The sequence below is a fragment of the Tursiops truncatus genome, chromosome 5 (assembly GCF_011762595.2).
Source record: "Tursiops truncatus isolate mTurTru1 chromosome 5, mTurTru1.mat.Y, whole genome shotgun sequence".
NCBI classification, from domain to species: Eukaryota; Metazoa; Chordata; class Mammalia; order Artiodactyla; family Delphinidae; genus Tursiops; species Tursiops truncatus.
The window spans coordinates 130,083,359-130,111,136 of record NC_047038.1 but is presented as its reverse complement, the minus strand read 5'-3'; the positions used below and the strand labels follow the sequence as shown (position 1 = coordinate 130,111,136).

Below are 27,778 nucleotides of genomic sequence, written 5' to 3'. Positions count from 1 at the left end.
CGCGGAGTGGCTGGGCCCGTGAGCCATGGCCGCTGAGCCTGCGCGTCCGGAGGCTGTGCTCCGCAATGGGAGAGGCCACAACAGTGAGAGAGAGGCCCGCGTACCGCAAAAAAAAAAAAAAAAATCTGGTGAACTCATTTTGACTCTAAACTGTGTCAGCCAGCCAGTCCACTCAGTTATTTTAGTTCCACTTTTATATTTCATTCATCCATTTAAAAAATTTAGGTAACATTTGAATAAGCAGCTACTATTTTCCAGACTGTGTGAGACACTTTACCTGCGTTATCCCATTTAATCTTTCTGATGATCTCGTGGGAAAACACACTTCGTGAGGTTAAGGAGCTTGCCCACATAAAGGGGCAGGGTAAGAGGAAGGATAGAAGCGCCAGCATAGAGCCGCTGGAATTTCTGGTATTAACGCAGCATGAAAAAGAAGAGAGAGATGAAAGCTTGAATAGTGCTTCATAAGAGAAAGCAAGGGAGAAAAGAGTGTGAAGAAAGAGGAAGTGGCCAGAAGTGTAAAATGAGTGGGTGAAATTAGGATGAGACGTGAGAAACTCAAGTCCTTGGAATTGGGGATTCACAGATTCTTGGTCCTCTTGGAGAGAAGCATTTAAGTAGAGAAACGAGTTTAGAAGTTGGTGTACATTAATCCCCAAAATTAGGCAACCTAGATTAGAGGAAGCCAGTATTGTCTGTACTGGAAACAGTGGTGTTGAGATTTTTTTCTCTTTTAAGGATAAGGGAGACCTTAACATATTTGTAAACTGAAGTGAAGGATTCCAAGAGGGAAAGGCAGAAAGGAGAACAGAGCAAGTAATGGAAGGAGCAAAGATGGGTTATAATAGAATCATCTCGAGGAGGGATTGGTGTCAGCAGGTGGGATTGCTGCCTCCTTATGGAATCAACAGCCAAGCCAGTAAATACATGTGCTCTGGTGTTTCAGTTTTTTTGAAAATTCTGATATTTATGATTTCTTTATGTTTACTTTCATTATACTTGATGTACCTGATGATTATAAAAATGATGCCAGTTGAGGTCAGTTTAGTGGTGAAGACTTCAGGCTCTCAGGTTTGTCACCCGTAGGATTAAGTCTCAGCAGCTGGGGACTTCCCTGGTGGTGCAGTGGTTAAGAATCCGCCTGCCGATGCAGGGGACACGGGTTCAAGCCCTGGTGCAGGAAGATCCCACATGCCGCGGAGCAACTAAGCCCGCGAGCCACAGCTACTGAGCCTGCGCTCTAGAGCCCGTGCTCCGCAACAAGAGAAGCCACCGCAATGAGAAGCCCACGCAGCACGACGAAGAGTAGCACCCACTCGCCGCAACTAGAGAAAGCCCGTGCGCAGCAACGAAGACCCAACACAGCCAAAAATAAAAATAAATAAATTTATTTTTTAAAAAAGTCTTAGCAGCTGTATAACCTTGGGAAAGTTATTTAAATTCTTGAAGCCTCATGAGCCTCCTAGAATTCGTAAGAAAATTCAATGCACTAACACAAGTAATTTGCTTACCCCAGTACCTCCCAAATACTGGGGTCCACAAATAGTTATTAAATGAGATTTAATGCGTAGCAGTACAGAGCTCTGGAAGTGATGCATTATTTGCTCTGTTTCTTTAGGTTTCATTTAGTGGAGAAATTGGATATGACGCTGGAGGAGTCAGAGCAGAGTTTTTCCGTTGTCTCTTTGAAGAAATGACCCGGCCAGAATATGGGATGTTCACATATCCTGAAGAGGCTTCCTACATGTGGTTTCCTGTCAAGGTAAGTCCTCTTTCCTTGGTGTAGGTGTTTCCTGAGAGAAAAGGTATGGGGATTTACCATAGAAAATTAGGTTGTCTAGACTGTTGTATTATGGGAGAGGAATTATTGATGTAATTATGGAGATAACTTTTAATTCTAAAAAAGTGATTATTTTCTCTAAAATGGGGGTCCTCTTGCCCTGGGTTCCCAAGTCCACACAAGAGAATTTAAGCAATATATATGTATTGACCATTTCTAGAATGTATAGGTAAAAATGAACCCTTCCTTTCTTAGGCACTCATTCTTTGTTCTGTTTCCCCAATGAATTTGAAGATACAGCCTATGAAAAGAAATTGCAAAAACCTTGTTTATAAGGATTACTGAGCCTAAGGTGTTTCTATTCCTGTTAATACTTTTATTTTTTATTGAAATATGTTTGACATATAGCATTGTATAAATTTAAGGTGTACCACATGTTGATTTGATATATTTATATTATAGTATGATTGCCATTGTAGTGGTAATTAGCACCTTTATCACATCTCATAATTATTTCTTTTCAGTGGTGGATAATTAAGATCTAGTACCATAGCAGGTTTGATGATTGTAATACAGTATCGTTATCCATACTCACTGTGCTGTGCTTTTGAACTCTAGGATTCATTTGCTACTCATTGCAGCTTTTCCGCCTGAACAACATCTCTCCTGTCTCCTCACCCCCATACTATTGATGCTTCCAGTAACCAAAACTGTGGCAGGGATTTAAATTGACTTAATAATTGAATATAAACCCTAAGTATTCTTATCTCAAGATTTTTCGTTTTAATTTGTGATTTGATTTTGTGAAAGGGGAGAAATGGTTTACCTAATGTAAATATGCCATTGTACTGGTAAAAATTCATAATACGTTAAGGTTTTTTTTTTTCCTCTTTTCAGCCTAAATTTGAGAAGAAGAGTTATTTCTTCTTTGGGGTTCTGTGTGGACTCTGCCTGTTCAGTCGCAATGTTGCCAACATCCCTTTCCCACTGGCTCTGTTTAAGAAACTTTTGGACCAAGTGCCATCGTTAGAAGACTTGAAAGAACTCAGTCCTGTTCTGGGACAGTAAGTTAACGTAGTTCCTTTTTCAGAACCCTGTCTGACATATATTTAGATAAATAATTAAACACACACATTCCAGTAGTATTTTCGTGTTCAATAGTAGCATTCTGGGTGTTTTAAACTGATTCTAACTTTGTCAAATTGTTAGATAATAATTGAACTTTCTAAAATTAAGAAAAGTTGGTTTTTCGTATAGTCGGTCCTCACTGTTTTCATTAACCTTTGGTTTATTTGAGTAGAGACAGTCATGACAGAGCACAGGTTACACCTTGGTGCAAAACCTGCAAGTGATGCTTATTTTATTTCGTTTTATTTATTTATTTACTTATTTATTTTAAAGAGACATGTTTTCCAAAGTTGTTTTTTTGTTTTGTTTTTTTTAAAATTTATTTACTTTTGACTGTGTTGGGTCTTCGTCCCTGTGCGTGGGCTTTCTCTAGTTGCAGCGAGCGGGCGCTACTCTTCGTTGCGGTGTGCGGGCTTCTCACTGTGGTGGCTTCTCTTGTTGCAGAGCACGGGCTCTAGGCACGCAGGCTCAGTAGTTGTGGCACACGGGCTTAGTTGCTCCATGGCATGTGGGATCTTCCCAGAACAGGGCTTGAACCCGTGTCCCCTGCATTGGCAGGCGGATTCTTAACCACTGTGCCACCAGGGAAGTCCTGATGTTTATTTTAAAAGTTGTTTTATGTCATCCTCTTTAAAATGAAAACTTATTTCTAAGTTAAAAGACAAGCCACCACCTCACAAAACATATTGGTAACATATAATAGAAAGGGTTAATACCCCTGCTGAATAAAGCGTTCCTGCACATCCATAAGAAAAATTGACAGAGTATACAAGAAAGTAACCTACAAAAGAAGCAATAGAAATGGTTCGTAAATTAAGATGATCACGGATAATCATAAATTAAGTGATCATGGAATGCATATTAAAGTGAGAGGCTAATATGGACTTCAAATTGACAGTGGTTGGAAATACTGATGCTGCGTAGTGTCAGCAAGGATTTGGGAGAAGGTTCACTCTGATATCAAGAATTGTGAGTGGAATTCATTGTAAATTGGTAACTCCTTGTCAGAGAGCAGTATGGCAGTGCAGTATTCCCCCTTATCTGCAGCAGATGCGTTCCAAGCCCTCCAGTGGATGCCTGAAACCGTAGATAGTACCGAATGCTATATATACCATGTCTTCTCCTATACGTACATACTTAGGATAAAACTTCATTTATAAATTTGGCACACTATGAGATTAACAATAACTAATAATAAAATAGGACAATTATAATAATATACTGTAATAAAAGTTATGTGAATGTGGTTTCCCTCTCTCAAAATGTCTTACTGAGGAAATCTAATGCCTTTTCCATCCTAACTGAGCACTTATCATGCACTGTGGCCATAACTTTTGCAGTTGGAGGTGCAAGAGCAAACCAGCATGAATTTCTTTTTTCTTCTTTACAGTTTCCCAGATAGAAGATTCTTTCATACTGTAGGTCCTAGCCACCTCAGCGTCTGATTTTTTCTTTCCTTATTAAGTTGAGAACTTTCACCTTTTCACTTAAAACATACAGTTTACGGCTTCTCTTGGGCCCATCCGAATTGCCAGCATCACTACTCTTGCTCTTTGGGGCCGTCATTAAGTAAAATAAGGGTTGCGTGGATGCAAGCACTGTGGTGCCACAGTGGTCACGAGGCAGCTACTGAATGCCCAACAGGTGGGATACGCTGGACAGAGGGATGATTTACCGCACAAAGAGGGATGGTGAGAGATTGCATCATACTACTCAGTACGGCCTGCAATTTAAAACTGATGAATTATTCTGCAGTTTTCCATTTAATGTTTTCAAATTGCAGTAGACCACAGATAACTGAAACTTTGGAGAGCAAAACCATGGCTAAGAGGGGACTACTGTGCTTAGAATAAAAAAAAACATGTTTGCTGCTTTGACCCAGCAATTCTACCTCTAGACATTTCACATTTAGAAATAGGCAATCGTGCAGATATGTCTCCTAACGCACATTGTATTAGATAGTTTATAATATGTAGACTACCTAAATGCTCTTCAGTGAGGGAATTAATGTTTTTGGTATATTTATGCAATGGAATACTGTGGGGATTTCTAAAAGAATGAGAACAGTAGTATGATTCTGTTATTATTATTATCCCTATTTTACAGATGAGGAAACTGAAAGGGAAGAAAGTTAGGTAACTTGCCCCAGATCCCATAGTGACAGAACTATGGTTGGAACACAGACACTGGCTCCGGAATCCAACTATTAATCGTTATACTTATTATACTAGTAAGATAAGGACAAAAATATTGAAAGCACCAAATTTGGAAAGGAGTAGATAAGTTTGTCATTTTTTGCTGAAAACATTGAAAATGACATAAATAATGCTTATGCCTAAGACGATTTAATAAACTAAATAACTTAATATACATAAACTGAATAAAGACCACTAAATCCATATTAGCATTTCTCAAACTTTTAGGTCTTAAGACTCTCTTAAAAATTAAGAGAGGACCCCAAAGAGCTTTTACTTATATCGGTTACATTTGTCAGTATTTATAATATTAGAAATTAAAAGTGATAAATGTTTTAAATACAGGAATACATGCTCATTCTGTTAGCTGTCACATAGCCTCTGGAAAACTCTGTTCTGTACTCATGACAGAATGTGAAGGAGGCAAGTAACGTCTTAGTAGTATTATGAAATTAGTTTTGACCTTGTGGACCCCCCTGTAAAGACCTCAGGGATTCCCAGAAATTGTTGGTCTTGGTTATGCTTTGAGAATCCCTGATCTCTATATTCAACAAAACTCCTATTTTAATCCCAGCAGGCTTAAAAAAAAAAAAAAAAGGCTGATTTAAAATGTATATGGATGAACAAGGGGCCAGGAATAGCCAAAAATAATTTGCAAGGTGAATAAGGATGGGGAGCTTGGCCTAGCAGATATCAAGAGTCATTAGAAAGCTGTATTAATTAGGGCAGTATGATATTGGTGCAAGCTTTCCAATGGTACAGGAGAGCATAGAACCCTATACACATGGAAGTTTGTTAGAGGTAGTATATTAGATCAGTGGGAACAGAAGTACTGTTCAATTAATGCACCTGGGAAAAAAAGGAGAACAGATACCGTACATCACGTAATAGAATCAACTCTGTGTGGATAAGGGACTTGAATACTGAATGCAACGATGATGAAAATATGGACAGTTATCTTTCTCACCACTGGGATTTCTCAAGCAAGACATAAAAATACCAACGTTAAAGGAAAGATTGATAAATTTAAGTGCAATAAGATGAAAGAAGTTCTCTGTTCATCAAGAGATACCTTAGCAAAGAGAAAAGATACTCTTCAAACTGTAGATACATGTATAACATTTTGGGGGTGGTAGAAAAATGGGATAAGGGAGGTACCCCCTGTAGGTAGGTATAAGATCCTGGCAATGTTTTAGTTCTTGTTTGGGGAGTCAGGTTCACAGGTGTTCTTCATAAACATACCCATAAATAAGCAAACGAGCTGTACAGGGACATATAAAGACAAAGTATCTTGAACCAAGTTTATGATGAATCCAGTTTTGTCAGCTGGGTTCCCATTACTTTCCCTCAACCCCCCCAAAGCACAGTTAAACATGGTCTGTTTTTATCGTGATACCATAATAAAAGATCCAGCATTTTAGAGAATTCCTTGGCGGTCCAGTGGTTAGGACTTGGCACTTGCACCGCCGTGGCCTGCGTTCAGTCCGTGGTCGGGGAACTGAGATCTCACAAGCCATGTGGCACGTGGCATGGCCAAAAAAAAAAAGAAAAAAGGATCCAACATTTTGGCACAATATGGTAATAAAAAATCCAGCAGGGAAAAGGAATCAACTTGGATTCCACCTTCTCCCAGAGGTCTTCCCCGATGACACGCATCCCTTCAGAAGGAGTTAACCAAGCTCTCCCAAGTTGTACCTGTACCATTTACATCGTTCCTAGCTGCACATAGCTGACAGCACTGTAGTAAGATTTTTATCAGCATATCTTACCTGTAAGTCTCAGGATTTAATCAATAATAATGTCTTACTCTCAGCTTTACGTCCCTTATCCCTGCCATACCAGATACTTAATAAATGTTTGTTGAATGAATAAATGAGTGAGGGAGCACATAATATAGTATGCCTTGTATTACTTTAAAAGTATTTATAGGGACTTCTCTGGCAGTCCAGTGGCTAAGACTCCGTGCTTCCAGTGCAGGGCACGCAGGTTCGATCCCTGGTCGGGGAAACTAAGATCCCGCATGCTGCGTGGCCTGGCCAAAAAATAAAAAATTAAGAAAAATAAAAGTACTTATAAAGGTGGAAATATAAAGACAGGCTGCTCTCCATTCTGATGTAACCTCTGTTCTCACAGATGCCTTGACACAGTTAAGGTGGTCAAATTTCAGGTCTGTCTTAAGCTTGAAGATATTGGGACAGGAGGTATAGAGAAGGCCCTTTGACCCACCCACTCCTAAAAATTTCAAGTGATACCTGATAATTAAAAGGAAATCTATTATTCTGTAAGTAATGTTTATTAAAAGCTTAAAGAAAGGTAACACCAGTGTGAATGAGTTTCAGAATCAATAAGCATGTTAGTGATCCTTCTCTGAATTAGGAACCTGCTGTCACTGGGTGAGCCGGATAGGGTGGAGGGAAGAGAGCTGGGAATTGTGTGAGGAGCCTGCAGAATTGCAAATAAACCTCCAAATGTCACACTTTCGGCTGAGGTCAGGCCCGAGTTAGAGTCTCAGTACACAGAAGCAGGTTCTGTGAACTGAACCTGACCTCCCACCTTGGGAATAAGCGTGCCCTTGACATTTGTTTTAGATGATGTTTCTAGCCATCATGATTATTGACATCTGAAGAATAAAATCATTTGTTCTTCAGGAGCTTGCAGACCCTTCTGGATGATGAAGGCGATGACCTTGGAGAAGTATTCCACATCCATTTTAATGTGAGTAACAGTAAAAATCAAATTACAGCTCCTATTTCATCGGATGAACCTTTTTTATACTTACCTTTAATAAAAAACCACACGGAATTAAGCTAGTACAGAAGGTGTTCTTCCTCATTTTTCATGAGCTGGGTGTATCAGTTAGATCTTACCAAGGAACAGACAACGCCTAAGCTTAGTGGGTTAAAGCAGCAGACACGATTCTGTGGGTGTCTGGACTGGGCTGACCTGGCGGGCTGCCTGGCCCACAGTGGCCTTGCTTACACACCTGGTGGCCAGCAGGCCGGATGGCTGAGGGGGTGTCAGCTGGAACAGCTGTCTCTGTTCTAGTGGCCTTTTGTCCTCCAGTAGGCTAGCTGAGGCTTCTTCACGAGTGGTCGCAGGGTCATGGCGAGTAGGAGATGGCGAGCCCCGGCACACCAGCTGCTCTTCAAGCTTTTGCTCCTGTCAGGTCCCGTGGGCTAAAGTACTTCACGTGGCCACGCTCGGACTCGGGAGCCGAAGAAATAGACTCGCCCTCTTGATGGGAGGTGTTGCAGAATCACGTTGCGTAAATAGCAGGATGGGAGGAATCTGGCCACGTTTTGCAAACCTACCATACTAGGTCTGTAGTGTGTAAAGTGAATGCTGAGCTATGGCAACTGTCCGATTAATTTATTCAATATGATCAGTTAAAATAGATAATTCAAGTTCTTTTAGAAACTTAGTTTTCGTTCTGCATGGTAAAGGTGGTAATTTTTTACCACCTTGCTGGTTTGAGGAAAAGAGGTATGCTCCAGAGTGTTTTTGTTGATAGTATATTGTTCGGGATTGTCTCGGAGATACTGAGTTCGTTTGTGGTTACAGGTGCATTGGGACAAACATGACGTAGACTTAATTCCTAACGGAAGTCACATAACTGTCGACCACGCTAACAAGTAGGTACAAAGAAGTGAAGTATTTGTTTTGTGTATACACTGCATTTATTTCGCTGGGCTCTAAAAATTCCTTGTAATTATTATCTTCCTTTCTCAATCATTTTCCGAAAAGGCAGAGAGTCAGTTCATGTTGTATGTATGTGTGTGTCTCCTAGGGTTCGTATGCTGGCTGGGAAGGAAATGGCTTTCTTGGAGAGGCCTTCCCTCATCTTCCTGTCTAGGATTATACCACTGAGCTCTCTCTCTTTATTCCCCTTACCTTTTCACGTCACACGTTACCTACCTTGAGGATTTTTGCTTGTTTCCTTATCAGTGTTTCCGTAGCTCTGAGGAGCTGCGTGATGGCAGGGTCTTGGTCTGTCTTGCTCACCGTTGTTTATCCAGTGCCTGGAGTTGTCCACAGTGGTGTCTGGTCCACAGCAGGCGCTTAGTTTTGTTAATATTATTAGATGTTACTGTGGTATCTTGACTTCCCAATACTTTATGGGATGCCATTTAGAGCCATAGAGCTTGCGATGATAGAACGCTCCCCTGATAGTTGGTCAGAGTGGCAAAGAAATATCGAGTGAGCATTCTTTATTTTAAAAAACTTGGTATTATAACATACAGACAAGTTCAAAATTAGAAGCATTCAGATCAAGAAATGGAACATTTCTAGCTCTGTGGTGTATTTTATGACGATACCCCAATTTGTCCATAGTATTATTGAATGCCTGGCCCCTTTCCCTGAAAGAATTGGCAAATGTGCCCAAAGGCAGAAACTGCAAGCTAAGTGCTGGGCTCACCTCGGGGAGCTTCCCTTGTCTCTTAGTCCAGAGGCCCTCTTGAATCTTGACTTAGATTTGGAAACCTGGAGCTAGATGTGCTTCTGTATATTACCTGGGTTTTTCTAGTTCTTATCGCTGGGAACATTTGCTACAAGCTACTCCATTATAACTAGATGTATAAATCTCCTCTTTGTTTGTGTTTAAGCACAAATAATTACTCACTCTGACAAATTCAGACAATACAAAAGAGTATAAAATAGGAAGTTTCCCCTGTCTCCCTAGCCCATTCTCCAGAGATAACAGGGACGGTTTTATTCTTCCAAAATTTTTCTCTTCTTATCTGTCAGTTCTCTTAACTGTGTGACTTTGAGCAATCTCGTACCTTCACTGTGTCTCAGTTTCTTTTCCTCTTTACCAAAATGCCATAAGAACCTGCCTTGCAGAGTTTTACGAAGATTAAATAAGACAATACATGAAAAAAACAGCTCTAACAGTTCATGGCACATGGTAAGCACCCCGTTATTAGATGTTCTAGCTCTTACTTTTTTTTTCTGCTTTAGAATATTTTATTGGTATCCTTTTGATAAGACCAAGTAAAGGCCACCTAATTCATTTTGGCCCCCAAATTTCTAGGCAGTCCCCTCCCCCCATCCCCCAGAGGTTGACAGCTGCTCACATGGGTTCATGCAGGAGAGATGTAAAGTTCCTAGGATCTGTCCAGCACCAGATGGAGGACATCCTTTGTGTCAGCAGAATTCAGAGTCCCCGGGTAGAAGGCACGCTGCTCTCCACTTCTTGTCCCAGCCTGTTGTTGCAGTGGCAGGAACCATTACCCAGGCACACCAGCCATCCCAACAGCACTTCTCCAAGAGGAGAATTCCAGACCTTAGGCCTTCAGTCACCAGGCTAGCCCTGAATCTCTGTGAAGGGGCACCGCCCCAGCTGGACTTGCAAAGCTCTCGTGCTTTATTCAAGACTAACACGCCGGTGGATGTCTCAAGCCCCCTCGTGGCGCTGCAGACCCTCCTTCGAGAATCAGGGGGCTGCACACCGGCAACACAGGTGGCCGCCTTCCCCTTGTTTGGGGAAGGTTTTGCAGCAGCTGCCAGGAGGACCCCAAGGCCACTGTCTCTTACTTTATTTCTATCATCCTTTTCACCCCCTCCCCCAGTTTTGTTCAGGATAGTGCAGTAACCTGAAATCATCTTTCGTTTCATTAAAGGAGAGACTATGTTTCTAAGTATGTCAGTTACATCTTCAACATCTCTGTAAAGGCGGTTTATGAAGAGTTTCAAAGAGGATTTTACAAAGTGTGCGACAAGGAGATTATTGAATTTTTCCATCCGGAAGAACTCAAGGACGTGATTATTGGAAATACAGATTACGACTGGGAAACATTTGAAAAGGTACCTCTTAAAGGCCAAGTGGTTTGAATTACAATTTTGTTTGTTTATTTCCTGAATTTTTTTTTTTTTCATTTTCTCTAGAATGCACGTTACGAACAAGGATATGACAGTTCACATCCCACCATAGTGATGTTTTGGAAGGCTTTACACAAATTGACTTCGGAGGAAAAGAAAAAATTCCTTGGTGAGTACTGCATCAGGAGGAGGTCTATAATCTCGTGTCTTTTCTGTGAGGTGAGGAAATCTTGTGTGTCATGGGTACCATTTGCAACAAATCATGCTGTCAGAGCCACTCCTAGCCCAGTGGAAGGTCCTTTATGCCAGGTTGTCCCAACATCAAAAAACAAATGTGAATATAGGTCTTTCTCCTGTCATTTTCAATTCTGCCTTGCTGCTAAATTTTTCTTCTTTTCTTTGAGCTAAATATTGAGGCTTCTCCTGTAGTTGAGTCACCATTCAGTTACCCAGGCCCTGTGGGATGAGCCAGGCTGTGTACCGTCATTTGTGTCCACTCCTTTACCTCAGCTTCAGACTTTGAGCTCAGTTTTATGCCTACTCGGTGCTTTTCCTGAGACCTGTCTAAAGACTTCCTCTCTCATTTTCTTACTCAACTTCCTTAGTTTATTTTTGAGAAACGTTTATCTGCTCATTCTTTTTTCTGTGGATAACATGGGTGTTGGAAAGTATTCAGACTTCTCCAGAAGCCCAACCTAACTCTCCAGTCTTAACGCTTATAGGAAATCTTTGTTCCAGCCGAACAGTCCCCTTGTCTGTACATTCCAGAGCCTACTCTGCACCTCCCACCTCCAGCTTTCTCCTTCCGTTCCTTGAACCTTCACCTGCCTCCTTGTGGCCTCTCTAAACCTTTCCCTCCTTTAAAGGTTCAGCTTCATTCCGAACTCTCGGAAGCCTTCCCGGTCATCCCAGCCTGATTCTCTCTCCCTGCTCTGAACCACAGCATTTACACTCAGCAGGTACTTAACTCCATGCCACCTTGTTTGCTGTCTTACACCCTTTTATTTTTCTCTTGCCGTTTGTCTTTTCCTGCTCAAGAATCTGATATTCCCAGCCAGACTGTAAGCTCCTTGAGGGCGGTGACTGTGTCAGACTTTGTGCTAACAGTGGTCCCCAATGCAGTCCAATGTAGGACTCTGCCCAGGGGCCCTCAATTAGTGTCTCTGAACAAACACATTTTTCTCTCTGTAAATTTTGGTCTCTGTGAAGCAGATGACTCATTTTGATTCTTCTTTTGTAGCGTTTCTTACAGGAACGGACAGAATTCAATTAATAGGCTTAAAGAACATGAAAATAACATTTCGCTGTCCTGAAGATTTGAATGAGAAAGATCCCATAAGGGCACAGACGTGTTTCAGTGTCCTCTACCTCCCTAAATACTCTACAATGGAAAGAGTAGAAGAAGCGCTGCAAGTAGCCATCAACAGCAACAGAGGGTTCGGCTGACTGTACCTCTCACGCTTTCCCCCTTTCGGGAAATATTTTCAAAAATAAAGTTAACTCAGAAGTGAACATAAAAGTCTTGCCGACTGTTCAATGTGTTTACCTGCTTTTTTAGAATGGCTGTTTTTGCATGTAAGATGTATTAGTAGTGATACAGATTAGGCTGTTAAAACAAGGTGACCCTGAAACCCAGTGCATCAAGTGAGACGGAAGGGATTTTCTTACCTCATAAACGTCTGGGTGGTGCGTCCAGGGGCTGACGTGGTGGCTCTCCCTCTCACACTGCTCTAGTAAAAGTCACAAATGACTTCTTGTTGCAAATTTCAATGGAAACTTGCCCGTTTCCATCTTAAAGGTATTTATTGCATTTGAAACTGTTGACTGCTTTCTCCTCAAAACTCTCATGAACTGCTAGGCTTTCTTTTTTCTTTGCTGCTTCCTCATTTCCTTTGCATGTTTCTCTTACACTCCCTCGACCTAAAGCCTGAAGTGCTAGCGTGGGCGTCTTTTCCCAGTCTGCACGTACTCGTCGTCGCCATGGAGTCAGTTATGACTTCCATGCTGATGGTACCCAGATCTCTCTCTCTCTTTGCCTGACAGGAACTGATTAGAGTCCAGCACTGCAGCCATCGTTCTGCGTGGCCTGTGTCTACCTGCATGCCTCTCAGCTCCTTCATCGCAGCGTGTTCAAGAAGAAGATGGCCATCTTCCTGTACTCAGCTTGGAATGGTACCACCGATCCCTCCTACCGCCATCTTCCTTTCCACCCTCTCCTTCCCTCCCTATGTTAAAAGTATCAGTCAGGTTTTGACAATTCTAATTCTCATCTCCCTCTAAGCCCACTGCCAGTGCTTTAGTTCAGGCTCTCACCATCTCTTCCATCGCTGCGGTTGTCTCTCAACTGGTCTCCTTGTATCTAGACCAACACTGTCCAGTAGAACTTTCCGTGAGGCTAGAAATCTAGATCTGCGCCGTTGAATAAGATGGACCCCTGCTGTAGTTAAGGTTTAGCTGTTGAAGAATTTTGAAGAGAGAAAACTTTTGTTGGTAGTAGCGGCAGAAAAAGTGTAGAACTGTGCTGTCCAGTGTATGGCTATTTAGCTAAAATGAGATTGAAAATTCAAGTACTGAGTATCTACATGTGACTGGTGGCTAATGTATTGGTGCAGATTTGAGCACGTGTCACCCCGGGGGTCCATGACACACAAAACCTCTGCAAGTTTGCATGTGCTTTTTTTTTCCTTTTTCTGGGAAGAAGAGCCATATCAGCTGCATATATCAAAACAATTTTCAAATCAAGCAATAACGTCCGTTCTCATTAACACTGTCATTCTAGTTCCCAAATCCATCCCGACGTGCCTCCTGGTCTCCCCCACAGCCCTGCATACACAGTGTACCCCATTCTTGTCGTTTGTAACCAGCTCAGTTTCCTGAACAGGCTGCAGACTCCTTCCTGTGTTTTCACACATGGTTTTTCTTCTGCCTGGAACCCTCTGCTCACCCCACCTGCACCCCTCCTGCTTCCTCACCTCCTGTCTTCAGTTCCACCTCCTCCTCTGTCTGGGTTATTCCCAGTCGTTTCTCAGGATTCGCTGCAGCTGTCAGGCCTGTCTAGTAGATGCCATGAGAGTGAATTAATAAGTTTGTGGAATATGGCTACCTAGCTCAGAATTCCCCAACTACAGTCTTCTTTCAGTTTCCTTCCCAGAGCTTAGCTGCCCGTGGTCCCAGGAGTTAGCTGGAAGTGCCACCTAGTGGCTGGTGCAGAAGATAGCAGTCACTTCCAAATGGAGCATTCCAGTAAGTGGCACAAAACGCCTGTCCCCTTTCCACACACAGTGAGACTCTACTATGGCTCTTGGCTGTACCATGTAATTTCTTATTTCCTGCCTCACGTAAAACTCCCACCAGGTCTGTGACAACTTCCATGTCACAGATGCAGAGTCTGAAGTTCAAAGAGCCTTCCTTAAAAGCCCACTCTGCAGGAATGGAAGAAAATGAAGAGGGAAAGTAGGTCGTGACCAGTCCTTTCTTGCTCCCTCAGGGTGGAAAACCCCTCTTAGAAAGCTGGTGGGAAGGAGTTTATTCACAAGGTGGCTAAAGATGGCCCCCGACAGTGATGCGGTGAGGACAGTAGGCAAGGTAGTCTTGCTGAGAGGCTCTGGGGAGGCAGGAGGTCCCTGCCACTGTGGAGTCGGCTAATTATTGGGGAGGAAGAGTGGGGAGAAGTCCCAGTTAGTGAAAGAATCAGGCCGTATTTCTCACGGTGGGTTTACACTGCGACAGCTGTAGGTGGTGAGGTCAGTGTCATGATGTGCGTGGCATTCTGTAACGGGAAGCTGGTGCAGGAATCCCCATAACGGACAGAAAGCAAGGATGATGTGCTTGTGAGGAACTTAGGAAAGGAACGTGAGAAAACTGCTGGAGACTTCCCAAGAAAGTGTGTCGTATCTCAGGGGGCCACTGGAAGCAGCACCATGTGGTAGACAAAATTCAGCAGACCTATATTCCATTCTTGTCCGTGTCTCTAACACTTGACTCCAGCAAGTGACTCGGAACCACTGAACCTTATGCCGAACATACAGATACCGTTTTTCTGGGGTTTTTGGTAACAGCTTTATTGATGTACAAGTCTCATAACATATCATTCAGCCACGTACATTGTACAACTCAATGGACTTAGTATAGTCACAGAATCGTGATCATTGCCAGTCGATTTCAGAACACAGTGCTTGTTTTATCAGCAAAATTCTTTCATTTACACTGACCATAGTGAGATTTAGGGCAAATTAAAAAGAAAAACAATGCCATTTCAGGAAATGATGCATACCTCTGTTGTCTTCCTTGTTATTTGTATATTGCCATAGAGGAGATTTTTTTTTGTTTTTTTGGCTGCATTGGGTCTTTATTGCTGCGCACTGGCCTTCTCTAGTTGCAGCGAGCGGGGGCTACTCTTCGTTGCGGTGCGTAGGCGTCTCATTGCGGTGGCTTCTCTTGTGGAGCACGGGCTCTAGGCATGCAGGCTTCAGTAGTTGCAGCACGTGGGCTCAGTAGTTGTGGCACGCAGGCCCTAGAGTGGGTGGGCTTCAGTAATTGTGGCGCACGGGTTTAGTTGCCCCGCGGCATGTGGGATCTTCCCGAACCAGGGCTCGAACCCGTGTCCCCTGCGTTGGCCGGCGGATTCTTAACCACTGTGCCACCAGGGAAGTCCTTGCCATAGTTTTTAAAACATGACTTGTACTACAGTATATACATTGAATTAATGCAACAGGAAACACATCCAACCTCTTGTTTTGTCTTTTGAAGGGGAAGAATCACTATCTAAAGGTTCTGTTAAACTACTTTAAGGTTCTATTAAGAATCAGTTAAGGTTATATTCAGTTCTTAGGTTTCTTAAGGGTAACTACTGAAATATTTATGTTACACTTCTGAAAGAGTTATTGTACTAATCAATCTTGTTGAAAGTTCTGGAAAATCAGGAACTATTAATGTGTAAAATGCTCATGCCCTCAGTAGTGCTATTTAAATAGGTCTCCTGTGGCAGGAAAATAAACTGAAATGTGCCTCAAAACGTAGCCCTCAACTCAATAGGACATAATCAGCTATTTGCACATCTTTCAACCCCACCTCTACCTCCAGGGGCACATACTTTCCTGGGAAATTATTCTATTTTGGCTATTATGTGTCTCTCTAAAATTCTAAGTTTAAAATTTAGAATATTTTACATTTTCTCTTCCTTAGACTCACACTCTAGTGACCAAAGGGGATAAAAACCCCACAAAACTACAAATTGTTTTATGGGAAATGTCAATATATTATTATTAATGTAAGCATGTGATGCCAAAGAAATGAAGGTAATTTTACAACCTCCGAATTTTGGCAAATACATGGTTTCCATTTTATGACAGTTTTATACCACATTAGTTCAAATGCATTTCTCTACAGCTGCCCCAACAGAGCGCCTCTGGAATTATTTCAGTCATCCTTAACATGTGACCAGACTCTGAATGTAAAATAAACGTGTAAGATTTCAAATTACTAACTTTTAATTATGAATGGGATAAGAAATAAAGTCATCAGATGATGGCTGGGGCTATTAATTTCCAATGAGACACTTTGCTGAAATGTTTCTCCTGATACCCCAGGTATACATGAGAACCTTCAAAAAACAAGGGCAGAACCAAAGTACAATCAAGAAGCCTCTGCAGCTTAGGCCTCCCCTAGTCCTAAACCCCCGACAGAAGCCAGGCAAAGCATCTTTCGTGCAAATTCAGTGGGTGTCCAGTATTTCCAGGTAGTTGGGCTTTCAGAGGCAGACAGTCAAGCATATCACGAGGATACACCATCTTGGCTCTGGCTGGATTAATTATGCCTGAAGAGTTTAATACCCATCCAAGTCCAAAGGTGGAAGAACACATAGACGGGTATGGTGATCGGCAAGAGCAGACTGTAGAAGCACAGGCTGGCTGTGCTAGTGCAGCCCTGTGGGAAGCTGTCTTCCACGGAGGCCGAGTACAACAGCCCTGCTAACGAGACCAGTGGAATAAGGACAGTCAACGTAGGAAGAGACAGAAACATTCTTCTCCTCCACTTATTACCCGCCACTCTGACTTCTTAAAAGGTGGGTGGTATTTAGAAAAGTTAGTTGTGTGTGTTGTCGTTTTTAAGTATGATCTACTGCTGCTCCATTTCTTCTTGCTTCTTACTTTGACGTGTCATCCTAGCTGCCTGTGGTATCATATTAGGAATCCCATCAATAATTGGATAGGCTATTCCTAACTCTTCGTTAATCAATTCATTTGTCGATGCTTCATATCTGAGGGGGAGAAAGAAAAACAAAATGAATCGTGGAGAACAGAATGCTTGGAAGAGCTTGATGTTCAATAAACAGTAACGTTTATCCAGTTCTTAACATAAGAGTTAATCCCAGAAAAGCAGAATTAGACTGCTTTTCATTCTAAAAGCAGTAATAGATCATCGAACCATTTCTCTTAGAAAATGAATCTCTTAATTGTTCCCATTTTAGTCAGTTTCTCTCATTTTCACTTTAGTCCCAAGCCATGCCTCAGTTTTTAAAAATACCAGTCAGAAAAGATTTGCCCTTTCCATCCAAATCTTCCTTCATTACTTTTTTCAACCCCCAAACAATCCCCCTTCATTTACTACTGGAACAGACCCTACAGGAAATTTCAACTTCTTCATTTTATAGTACATGCTTAATAGAGCAGCCTTATGGATCCATTAAAAGGAAACCACTGAAAACTCGAAACACACAGAAGTGTGAGAGAGATGAGAGTGCAGAAATGAGGAAACTCCGGAACGCAGCGTTATCTGCAAGTGAGCTGTTTACGCAATTAGCTAAGAGGGAGATCAAATGGTAATTTCAAGGTTTAAGGAAACTGAATGAGTCATATGTTCGTTATGAGAAAAACCCTGAAAGAGAAATTTAAAAAGATGAAGATAAAGATTACTAGCAATCTGCCACCCCAAGACTACCGCTGATGCCATTTCGGTGTTTCCTGGTGTCAGGGTTCCGAGTCAGCAGCCTGGCACGGTAGCGTGTTCACCCTAACGACTACGTTAAAGGTTAAGAAGGCCTTTACAAAAGCCATCTAGTCAAGAACTGAAAGCCAAAAAAAGGCGGCACCCCTCGCTTACATGCTTAAGGCCGTACACGGCGTTTTCACAAGACTCTGGAGGCCACTGCATTTTTCATCGCCTTGGCTTAAAAATCGGAACGCCGTGGACTAGTCTTGAGTCCTACGAACTCATAAACCCGGCTCTCCGTGAGAAACCCTTCGCGTCCTTTTAAGAAAATGCGCCATTGCTCAAGCCCCGCCCGCGGGCCTTCCGAACGATTCGACCCGCCCTGGGGTGCCTGGAAATCTGCATTTTAAAAAAAGGGGCCCTGGCGATTCTAAGGCGCGGCCAGGGCAGAACCGACACGCGCTCTGGCCCGCGCCGGCGAGTCAGCGGTTCGGTTTGGGAGGCCTGGGGCTCGGCGCGCCGCCGGCCTCCCGCCTCCCCTCCCCACGCCGCGGGAGACCCCGGGGCCAAGGAATGGCAGCCAAGAACATGCCCGGAGTGACCTGCCAGGGCTGCTCGGCGGCAGTCCACCCGCCCCCCTCCCCGCGACGGGAGGCCGCGACGGAAAACCCGCCGCGGGCGAACCTCACCGGAGCGGCTTCTTGGAGAGCGGGCACACCAGGAACTCCAGCAGCGCTGGGTCGAAGGCGCGGGGCGGTTTCCGCGTCCGCTCGCTCTGGTCTGGGGACGGCCGCGACACCGACGCGTGCACACACCTCTGGGCGACCGCGGGCGGCTGTGCGCGTGTCCCCCGCAGCGCTGAGGCGAGCCGGCCGCAAACTGCGCGCGGCATGGCCTGGCAGCCCGCGACCGGGCCACTGCGCGCCCGTGACCACCCGCGCCGCTGCAGGCGCTGCCCGGGAGTCCAGCCCCAGCGGCCAGGCCCCGCCTCCCCGGTGCTCCGGAAACGCTGCCCCTGACAGGTGGAGGCCAGCGCTTTGGTTCCGAGGACCCTCCGGACCCGACTGCTTTTGCTGCGACACCGCTCGGTAGTTGAGAGCGCGGCGTGCAGCTTCTGCGCGTTTGCGTTGCAAACAAAACCGGTGCTTAAGGCGGGGAGGGGGGCAGGGTGTCTTGAGTTTTCACCAGAGCCTATCGCAGGGTTGCCAGGAAGCCAGTGGCCTACTTCAGAGTCACAGTGTTACACTTGGACCTACGTGGTTATCACCAAAATGAGGTTTCAAACACACTGTCCTGTTGGGTATGTTAAAAACATTACTTTGTTTTATGTAAATCTTTACTATACCACAGTTCCTGTAGCATCTTTTGGACTTTTTCTTTTTTTTTTCTTCTCCTTTCATTTAAAAACATTTAAGGACCTGAAAAGAATGACTAGTCCTCTTTACCTCTAAGATGTGCAGATTCTTACCCTGTGGGACTCATCGTGAACTCTATGGCGTAATAATAATAGCACACCTAATTTGCTTTTATAAATGAGCTTGGAAACAGCAAGGACTCTCAATAACTGCGTCTATTAGTTAAACGAGTGATCCATTCAATGGGTTTTTCGCCCCCCGTTTGCCTCTGACTCTCCAAGAAAATAATGCACGTTTTATCTCTTTATTATAGTGCAGTAAATAAGTGCTAGGGCTCTGGGGTGCGTAGTTTACTAGTTCCACAACTCCAGCAAATGACCTAACTACTCAGTTTCCTTATCTGTGTAATAAGATTAATAATTGTACCTACCTCATGAAATTCCCTCCTGGGGATTAAAATGTGCTAATGCATGCAAAGAGCATTTAGAAAAGTGCCTGGGACAAATTAATGCTCAGTTAATGTTATCTACTTTTATTTTCTCTGTTCTTCCTAGTTCAGTATACTAGGAGATTCTTTGTTAGTCATCATTCTTTTCCCTTTGTTTCGCTAAATATTGAAACTTTTCTCGCGTCGTTGGTCTTTATCATTTCACACTTTGTGTTCCTCGGAGATAGGGATGGGAGTGAGGAATATAGAGGTACAAATACAAGATTATATATTCAAATTTCTCTTGCACTCAGCAGTGTAAAAGTAGAGAAACTTTTATTTTGTTTGTTCACTCTATTAAAAAAAAAATCCACTACGTTATTTGATGCTTTTTGTTTACTAATGCTGAAAAGATTTCAGCATAGGCAGTTGTCAGGAATGTAGCCTCAAGAGGGCCTGTTGTAAAGTTCCTACGTTACTTTCACATTATTTCCTACTAGGGCAGTAGTAGGAATTAATTTTTCAGGTGTAGTTAGTTGATACCTAGGGAAGGAGTGAACTGTAGGAAAGGTAAGTTTCAGCGAGGTATGGGGACACAGAGCTGAACTTCTGCTGGCACTGAGTGGGCCCAGGCCAGGCTGTGCAGGCCAGAACCTTGGACCCCTGTGGGTAGGGCCAGACACCCATGCTTAAGACAAGCTTCATTAGCTTCATCTCACCTCACCTGGCTGATAGATGAGTATCAACTGGGTTTTCTAACAAGTTATAAATAAATTAGTTTCAGTTTGCATCCACATAGAAGGTTTGAAGCAGATCAGTTTAATTTATATTAGTATTGGGGAAAAATGGAGACTAACAGCAAAATACGGAAAATATCTTCAAATTTATAACACCCCAATCAACATCCAAGTTTTAAGGAACATGTGAGTGTGTGAAGTATTAGTCCGAACCATATAAGCATGAAGTTGCAAAATGTCCCTACACAGCCCTCGCTAATTTAGAAATCTAACTCATTTCTGCATGTAGTGTACGAAGCTGAATGTAGGTGACAGGGTAGAATTGTAAAACCGTTAGTCCTTTCTTGACTGTTGGCAGGGCTGTGATCTTTCCCATCACAGAGCTCTGGGCTCATACCGTATTAGCTCTGTGACCTTGGGAAACTCTCTGCCTCAATCTTCTCATCGGTAAAATGGTATAATAATAGTACCTACCTTGTTAGAGTTGTTGAAGGGATTAAATCAAATAATACAAGTAAAGCCGTTAGCCTAGGGGCTGGCACAGAGTACACATTTAAAGAATGTTATCAGAGCAGCAAAATTCCTTATTGTGGTGAAGCTGTAGAAAATTCTGATGAAAAAGGAAAGCACAATGCACCACTGGAAACCTTAATTTTAAGTGACATGGAATTTTTAGAGTTTCCAGTGTGGATAATATTGAAACACAACTCTTGGGTTATTATTACACATTAAGTGAGTTAGAAATCTCCAGGTAGAGGGGAGGCTAGAATATATATTTTAATAAAGTCCCATGAATACCAAATTTGGGGCATTGGAATTTGGGAATCTCTGATTCAGAGAGAGAAATTAAAATCACTTTTCCACTAGATGACGTCATCAAATATTTGAACTAACATTTATTCCTGCTTGTACTTTTCTTTCTGTGATTACAAAGATTTGCTTTTATTTTGCCAGTTCTTTCCTTAATTTGATGACATCTATTTTAGGAACAAAAATCACAAAAATTTTATTAATAAAGTTGTGATGAGTTCCTTAAAATCAAGGGTCCAAAGGATAAATGCACAAAAAGTATGAAAAAAATCACAAAAGAGAAAATACAGTTGATCAATAAACACATAAAAATATTCATCCTCCATAGTAAAGTAATGCAAATGTCAAACATCAAAGAAGTTTCCATTTCTCGCCTATAAAAATTGTAAATATTTTAGAAGTGTAATTCTTAATATTTGCCATTCAGTTATTAATTTATTGAATGCCCACTATGTGGCAGGAACTGTCTAGATTAGTCAGAGTTCTCCAGCGAAACAATTAATTGTATGTGTATATGTATATATATCTATATATAGGGTTTATTATGAGGAATTGGCTCACGTGATTATGGAAGCTGAGAAGTCCTAAGATCTACTGTCTGAAGGCTGGAGACCCAGGAAAGCCAGTGGTGAAGTCCAATCTGAATCCCCAAAGGCCTGAGGACCAGAGTGCATGGTGTAAATCCCTGTCCAAGGGCAGGAGAAGACAGATGTCCCAGCTCAAGCAGTCAGGTAGGAGGCAAAAGGCACGAATTTCTCCTTCCTCCACTTCTTTGTTCTATTCAGACTTTCAGTGGATTGGATGATGCCTGTCCACATTGCGGTGAGTTGTTTTACTGAGTCCACTGATTCAAATGCTAATCTCATCTGTCTCTCACAGACATACCCAGAAATAATGTTTAATCTGGGCACCCCTTGGCCCAGTCTAGTTGACACAAAAAGTTAACATCACAGTATCCTAGCGGCTGGAGCTATCCTCTGGACACACCATTATACAGTGTTAACAATAAAAACTCATCACAACACCACCAAAATTGTTATCACATATAATAAGTGAAAAAAAGCAGGACACAAATTTTATGCATGAGTACAATTATTTTTAAAACCAAAACTTAGGAATAGGAAAAAGAAAAAGAATGAAAACCAAGTATTGCACAATTTCTCCATCACTTACGGCTGGGTAACAAAGTGAGTCACCATGTGAGAGGTTCTGATTCCAGAGGATCTGAAATGTTACCTTTTTTTTAAAAAATAAATTTATTTATTTATTTATTTTTGGCTGCATTGGGTCTTCGTTGCTGCGTGAGGGCTTTCTCTAGTTGTGGCGAGCGGGGACTACTCTTCGTTGCAGTGCGTGGGCTTCTCATTGTGGTGGCCTCTCTTCTTGCGGAGCATGCGCTCTCGGCATGCGGGCTTTAGTAGTTGCAGCACGCGGGCTCAGTAGTTGTGTTGCACAGGCTTAGTTGCTCCTCGGCATGTGGGATCTTCCCGGACCAGGGCTTGAACCCATGTCCCCTATGTTGGCAGGCAGATTCTTAACCACTGCACCACCAGGGAAGTCCCTGAAATGTTATCTTTGATACACATAATAAAAGTAAAGAAATGGACATGCAGTTTTTAATAATGGATACTTTGTTTCTTTCCATGTCCACTAAATAGATGTGTCCATTTAAAAAGTATTAGTTTGAAGGGATGCTGTTTTGTCATACTGCCCCAGGCATCAATGTCACTGGCTAGCCCTGCTGTACAGTGTGAGCTGTGGAGCTCTCTTTCCTTCTCATCAACCCTGCTTGGTCTAGGGCACCAGCACATCTCCCCTGTGGTATCCCAGTAGCCTCCAGCCTGACCTTCCTGCCTCCAGACTCATCCCTTCCATTCATTCCCCCCTATTGTTTTCCAGTGTGATTTTTCTGAAAATCAAATCTGCTCAGACTGTTCCTTGGCCTAAAGTCAATATAGCAGTCATCCCCTTAGGCTCGGGAGATCCGTTCCAAGAACGCAGTGGAGGCCTGAGCCACTGCATAGTACCGAATCCTATATACACTATGCTTTTTCCTATACATCATGCCTATGATAAAGTTTAATGTACAAATTAAGGCACAGTAAGAGATTAATAATAATAATAAAATAGAATAATTTTTGCAATGTACTGTAATAAAAGTTATCTAAATGTGGCCTCTCAAAAAAAGAAACCAAGTATTGGTTGTCTTTAGGTGGTTGGAATATTACTGACTTGTTCTTTAATTGTTTCTCTCTTTTAAATGTTTTCTTTAATAAAATAGTTTTAAAATATAAATATTACTGGTTAATATTTGAGGTTAATCATCGATAGATGTGTATTTTATTTCAAAACTATTGATTCAGTATATTTATTGAGCACTTCCTATGTTCTCAATAGGAGGTAAAAAGAAAGGTATAAAAGTGTAAAAGATATCATCCTGATTTTCAAGAAGTTAATAATCTTTCTTTTTTTTTTTTGCGGTACGCGGGCCTCTCACTGTTGTGGCCTCTCCCGTTGCGGAGAACAGGCTCCGGACGCGCAGGCTCAGCAGCCATGGCTCACGGGCCCCGCCGCTCCGCAGCATGTGGGATCTTCCCGGACCGGGGCACGAACCCAAGTCCCCTGCATTGGCAGGCGGACTCTCAATCACTGCGCCACCAGGGAAGCCCCAAAGTTCATAATCTTAAATGGAGTAAACAGCCTAGGATAACGTTAACTAAAAATCCTGGTTTATATATGATGCATTTTTTGTGTATTTATTCAACATTTGTTGAATTTATATTGTACATCGGGTACACAAAGGAGGGAGTGATACCTGTGCCTGATGGAAGGGTTGGGGGAGTATCAGTAAGTATGGGTCATGTAGCACTGTCAAATTATTTACTTAGGTCTCAGGAGACACTCGTTTAATCCCCTTTTATAAGCTCTTTTAATCCATGAAAACAAATTTAAATTTTGCAATGAGGATATAGAAGGTTGCTGGCAGAGATGATGAGCCATCTTTCAAATCTGATTACAAAAATGGCCAGGTTTGGAAAATTCCCTGGTGGTCCATTGGTTAGGACTCTGTGCTTCCAGTGCAGGGGGCACGGGTTCGATCCCTGGTCAGGGAACTAGGATCCTGCAAGCCATGCAGTGCGGCCGAAAAAAAAAAGGCCAGGTTTGATCTTCAGCTTAAAAATTCAGCATAATTAGGATGTGAACATACGGAATAAGGAATAGTATTTCTTTTTTTTAAATTAATTTTTATTGGAGTATAGTTGCTTTACAATGTTGTGTTAGTTTCTGCCGTACAGCAAAGTGAATCAGCTATACATATACAAATATCCCATCTTTTTTGGATTTCCTTCCCATTTAGTTCACCACAGAGCACTGAGTAGAGTTCCCTGTGCTATACAGTATGTTATCATTAGTTATCTATGTTATACATGGTATCAATAGTGTATATATGTCACTCCCAATCTCCCAATTCATCCCACCCCCCCTTCCCCCTCGGTATCCATATGTTTGTTCTCCGTGTCTGTGTCTCTATTTCTGCTTTGCAAATAAGACCATCTATACCATTTTTCTAGATTCCACATATATGTGTTAATATACGATATTTGTTTTTCTCTTTCTGACTTCACTCTGTATGACAGTCTCTAGGTCCATCCAAGTTTCTACAGATGATCCAATTTCATTCCTTTTTATGGCTGAGTAATATTCCATTGTATATATGTACTACATCTTTATCCAAGGAACAGTATTTCTTGAAGAGACTCATCACCACTGTTTTGTTCTTTAAAATGTTCTATTTATACATATTTCAAAAATAAGAAATCATTAAAACTATGTGTATCAGAAAGGAAGTGTCCAGATAAGCAGCTCCCCATAATATTAACTTGTCTATGTAGAATAAAGGAAATCAAGGAGAAATGGCAGGAAGTTCTTTCCAACTTGGCTTTAAATAGGAATGGTAGCTGGCTACTTTGGCCCTCTCAACCGCCATTTCACCCGCCTATATGTGTGGAGAAGTTGGAAAGCTGAAAGTACATTTTCCAGACTCTCTTGCAGCTAGGGTTGTAGATATGCAGTAAGTTCTGCACACACATGAGATCTGAAAGGGAGACAGAAACAAGCTTCCTGCAGCAGGGAGAGCTGAGAAGCAGGCTCTGACAGACACAAGATTTGCATGGGTTGGATCTATGTTGCCCTCTGGACACATCTTCTCGAATATGAGGCAGCTGTGGCAGCAGCAGCAGTGGTAGCAGCAGTAGCTTCCTGCCCAGTGGATCACAGCTATGAGGGTATGACCTTCACACCAAAACTCCAGAGCAAGGCCCCTATTTCTGCTGTTCCAACTCTTCCAATGAATTTATAAGCATGTACTTCCCTATATGAAATTCCTTTATACTGGAAATACCTAAAATAATTTATTTTTCCTATCCTGAACCCTGAGTGATAAATTATCCTAGAGTGTTGATGAGAATAAAATATAAAAATATATGTAAATCACTTAGAATAGTACCTGACAGATCGTACTCAATACGTGCTAGTTATTTAAATTTTTATTAGGGAGATGAGTTCAGGCTGAAAATAACAATCTAGGCCCAAGGTTGAAAACTATGGTTCAAAAGCCAAATCGAGCCCACCACTTGTTTTCATAAATAAAGTTTTATTGGAACACAGCTGCTATCATTTGTTTACATGCTGTCTGTGGCTGCTGTTATTCTTCAAGGTCCCAGTTGCAACAGAAACTGAATAGACCACAAAGCCTACACTATTTACTATCTGACCCTTTACAGAAAAGATTTGCTTACCTCTGATCAGAGCTATCAAAAAGAATGAGTAGTACAAGGACTGGAGGGCATTCATGAAAACAGTCATCCCCTTGACACAGAGTTGTCATTTTTGGGGAAAATAGTTTGGGAAGTTTTCTTTCTGCAAGGGTTCAAAGTAGAGCATTGAGGCGCGGGGGAAGATACTTATTATACGTGCAAAACTCTGACTTTATCAGTAAAATTGGAGGGATAAAAGGAGGCAAAAGCGATGTCACCTGAGGCCTCAGCAAGTAACTTGGTAGCGTTCACAGTACGACCCCTGCGATTTCCCAAGGGTTTCCTCTGGATCGTGCAGCCCAGCTTGGAAAGTGACCACGTGAGAAGCAGCGTAATAAAAGTCTGTGTTACCTCTTTCACACCCAGCCGGTTGTGAGTTCTTACAGTTTGTTTCTTCATAAATACTCTGGCATTCACCCACTTTGATCTTCATAGTCACCGTTCTAATATAGGCCTCAGTAAATTTAAAACTGTGGTTAACTGAATATAGTCCTAAATTCCTTGTTTTTAAATTTTTTCTCATTTAAAATTCCAATTTGGAAAGTTTCTCCTTTTCTTTCTCATTGGCGACTTTGCCAAAAATTTCACAGAAAGAAAAATGATTTATGCTTGATTTATATTTATTATTTTTCAAAAGGCTTATTAACACATCATAGCCACCCAAAGTCCATAGCTTACCTTAGGGTTCACTCTTGGTGGTGTACAGTCTATGGATTTGGACAAAGGTATAATGGCATGTAACCACCATTACGGTATCATATGGAGTATTTTTACTGCCCTAAAGTTCCTCTATGCTCCACCTACTTTTATGTTTGATTTTAAAGTTCTATGTGCTTTCAGTTTTAACTAAGTTTCTTAGCTTTTATCTCTTTTCTTTTTTTACTCCTCTTCTCTCTCTTTCTACATCCTCCCGCCTCCCTCCCCCTCCCCACACTTCTTTCTTCCTCACTTCCTTCCTGCTGCTGGATAAATGTGATCCGTATAATCTGACAGTGCTTTTCAAACTTGAATGTGCGTATGAGTCACATGGGCATGGGAATCTTGTTAAAATGCAAATTCTAATTCAGTATGACTGAGATCATACTGAACAGGCAGCTTGTAATCCATTTCTTAAAAGCTTCCAGGTGATGCTGCTGAGTTTCAGACCACACTTTGAGTAGCAAGACTCTAGAGCAGTGATTCTCAAACAGATGATTTTGGCCTCCAGGGGACACTTGGCAATGTTGTGGAGACATCTTTGACTGTTACAGCTGGGGTTGTGCTACTGGGTGGAGGCCAGGGATGCTGCTAAACATCTTGCTGTGCACAGGACAGCCCACAGAACAAAGAACGATCTTGCCCCAGAGGTCAACAGTTGCAAGGCTGAGAACCCTGCTCTAGAACGATCTTAAAATTTGTAAGTACCCGATGTGTATCTTCTATGACTCTAACAGGTGTTTTTGAATTTTGGGGTCGGGGAGTTGGTGGGATAAAGCTTTCCAGGTTGCTCCCAGTGAGGCCTGGTAGGTTCCCTCTTCTTAGCCAGATCCTGTGACTGAAAGGATTTCTTACATAATATCAGGAAGAATTTTTTCTTTCAAAAGTCTACTAGCCCGGGCTTCCCTGGTGGCGCAGTGGTTGAGAGTCCGCCTGCCGATGCAGGGGACGCGGGTTCGTGCTCCGGTCCGGGAAGATCCCACATGCCGCGGAGCGGCCGGGCCCGTGAGCCGTGGCCGCTGAGCCTGCGCGTCCGGAGCCTGTGCTCCGCAACGGGAGAGGCCACAACAGTGAGAGGCCCGC

The 27,778-nt window shown here is 42.4% G+C and overlaps 3 protein-coding genes and 1 long non-coding RNA gene across 6 annotated transcripts in view; 2 read left to right on the top strand and 2 right to left on the bottom strand.

Moving 5' to 3' along the window:
- LOC101335083 (E3 ISG15--protein ligase HERC5) overlaps positions 1–15,305 on the top strand; it is a 43,163-nt gene extending 27,858 nt beyond the window's left edge. For all 3 annotated transcript variants that reach the window (XM_019926409.3, XM_019926410.3, XM_019926408.3), the window contains 7 exons: positions 1,619–1,762; positions 2,678–2,844; positions 7,752–7,818; positions 8,665–8,735; positions 10,725–10,908; positions 10,990–11,092; positions 12,164–15,305. In XM_019926409.3, coding sequence (XP_019781968.2) covers positions 1,619–1,762; positions 2,678–2,844; positions 7,752–7,818; positions 8,665–8,735; positions 10,725–10,908; positions 10,990–11,092; positions 12,164–12,369 — 942 coding nt within the window. In that variant the 3' untranslated portion in view covers positions 12,370–15,305. The remainder of the gene's footprint in view (positions 1–1,618; positions 1,763–2,677; positions 2,845–7,751; positions 7,819–8,664; positions 8,736–10,724; positions 10,909–10,989; positions 11,093–12,163) is intronic.
- Positions 14,958–16,944, bottom strand: PIGY (phosphatidylinositol glycan anchor biosynthesis class Y). Its single transcript, XM_019926411.3, has one exon. The coding sequence runs from the start codon at positions 16,942–16,944 to the stop codon at positions 16,729–16,731; it is 216 nt and encodes a 71-aa protein (XP_019781970.1). The 3' UTR covers positions 14,958–16,728.
- A 96-nt stretch (positions 16,945–17,040) lies between these two features.
- Positions 17,041–18,745, bottom strand: PYURF (PIGY upstream open reading frame). Its single transcript, XM_004312226.4, has 2 exons — positions 18,543–18,745; positions 17,041–17,182 (listed from the first exon to the last, which is right to left on the bottom strand). Exons 1-2 carry the CDS (start codon positions 18,743–18,745, stop codon positions 17,041–17,043), a joined length of 345 nt encoding a protein of 114 aa, XP_004312274.1.
- Positions 18,746–19,004: 259 nt separating this feature from the next.
- LOC141278827 (uncharacterized) overlaps positions 19,005–27,778 on the top strand; it is a 44,429-nt gene continuing 35,655 nt past the window's right edge. The window contains exons 1-2 of the long non-coding RNA XR_012332184.1: positions 19,005–19,153; positions 21,719–21,913. This is a non-coding gene — a long non-coding RNA (uncharacterized lncRNA). The remainder of the gene's footprint in view (positions 19,154–21,718; positions 21,914–27,778) is intronic.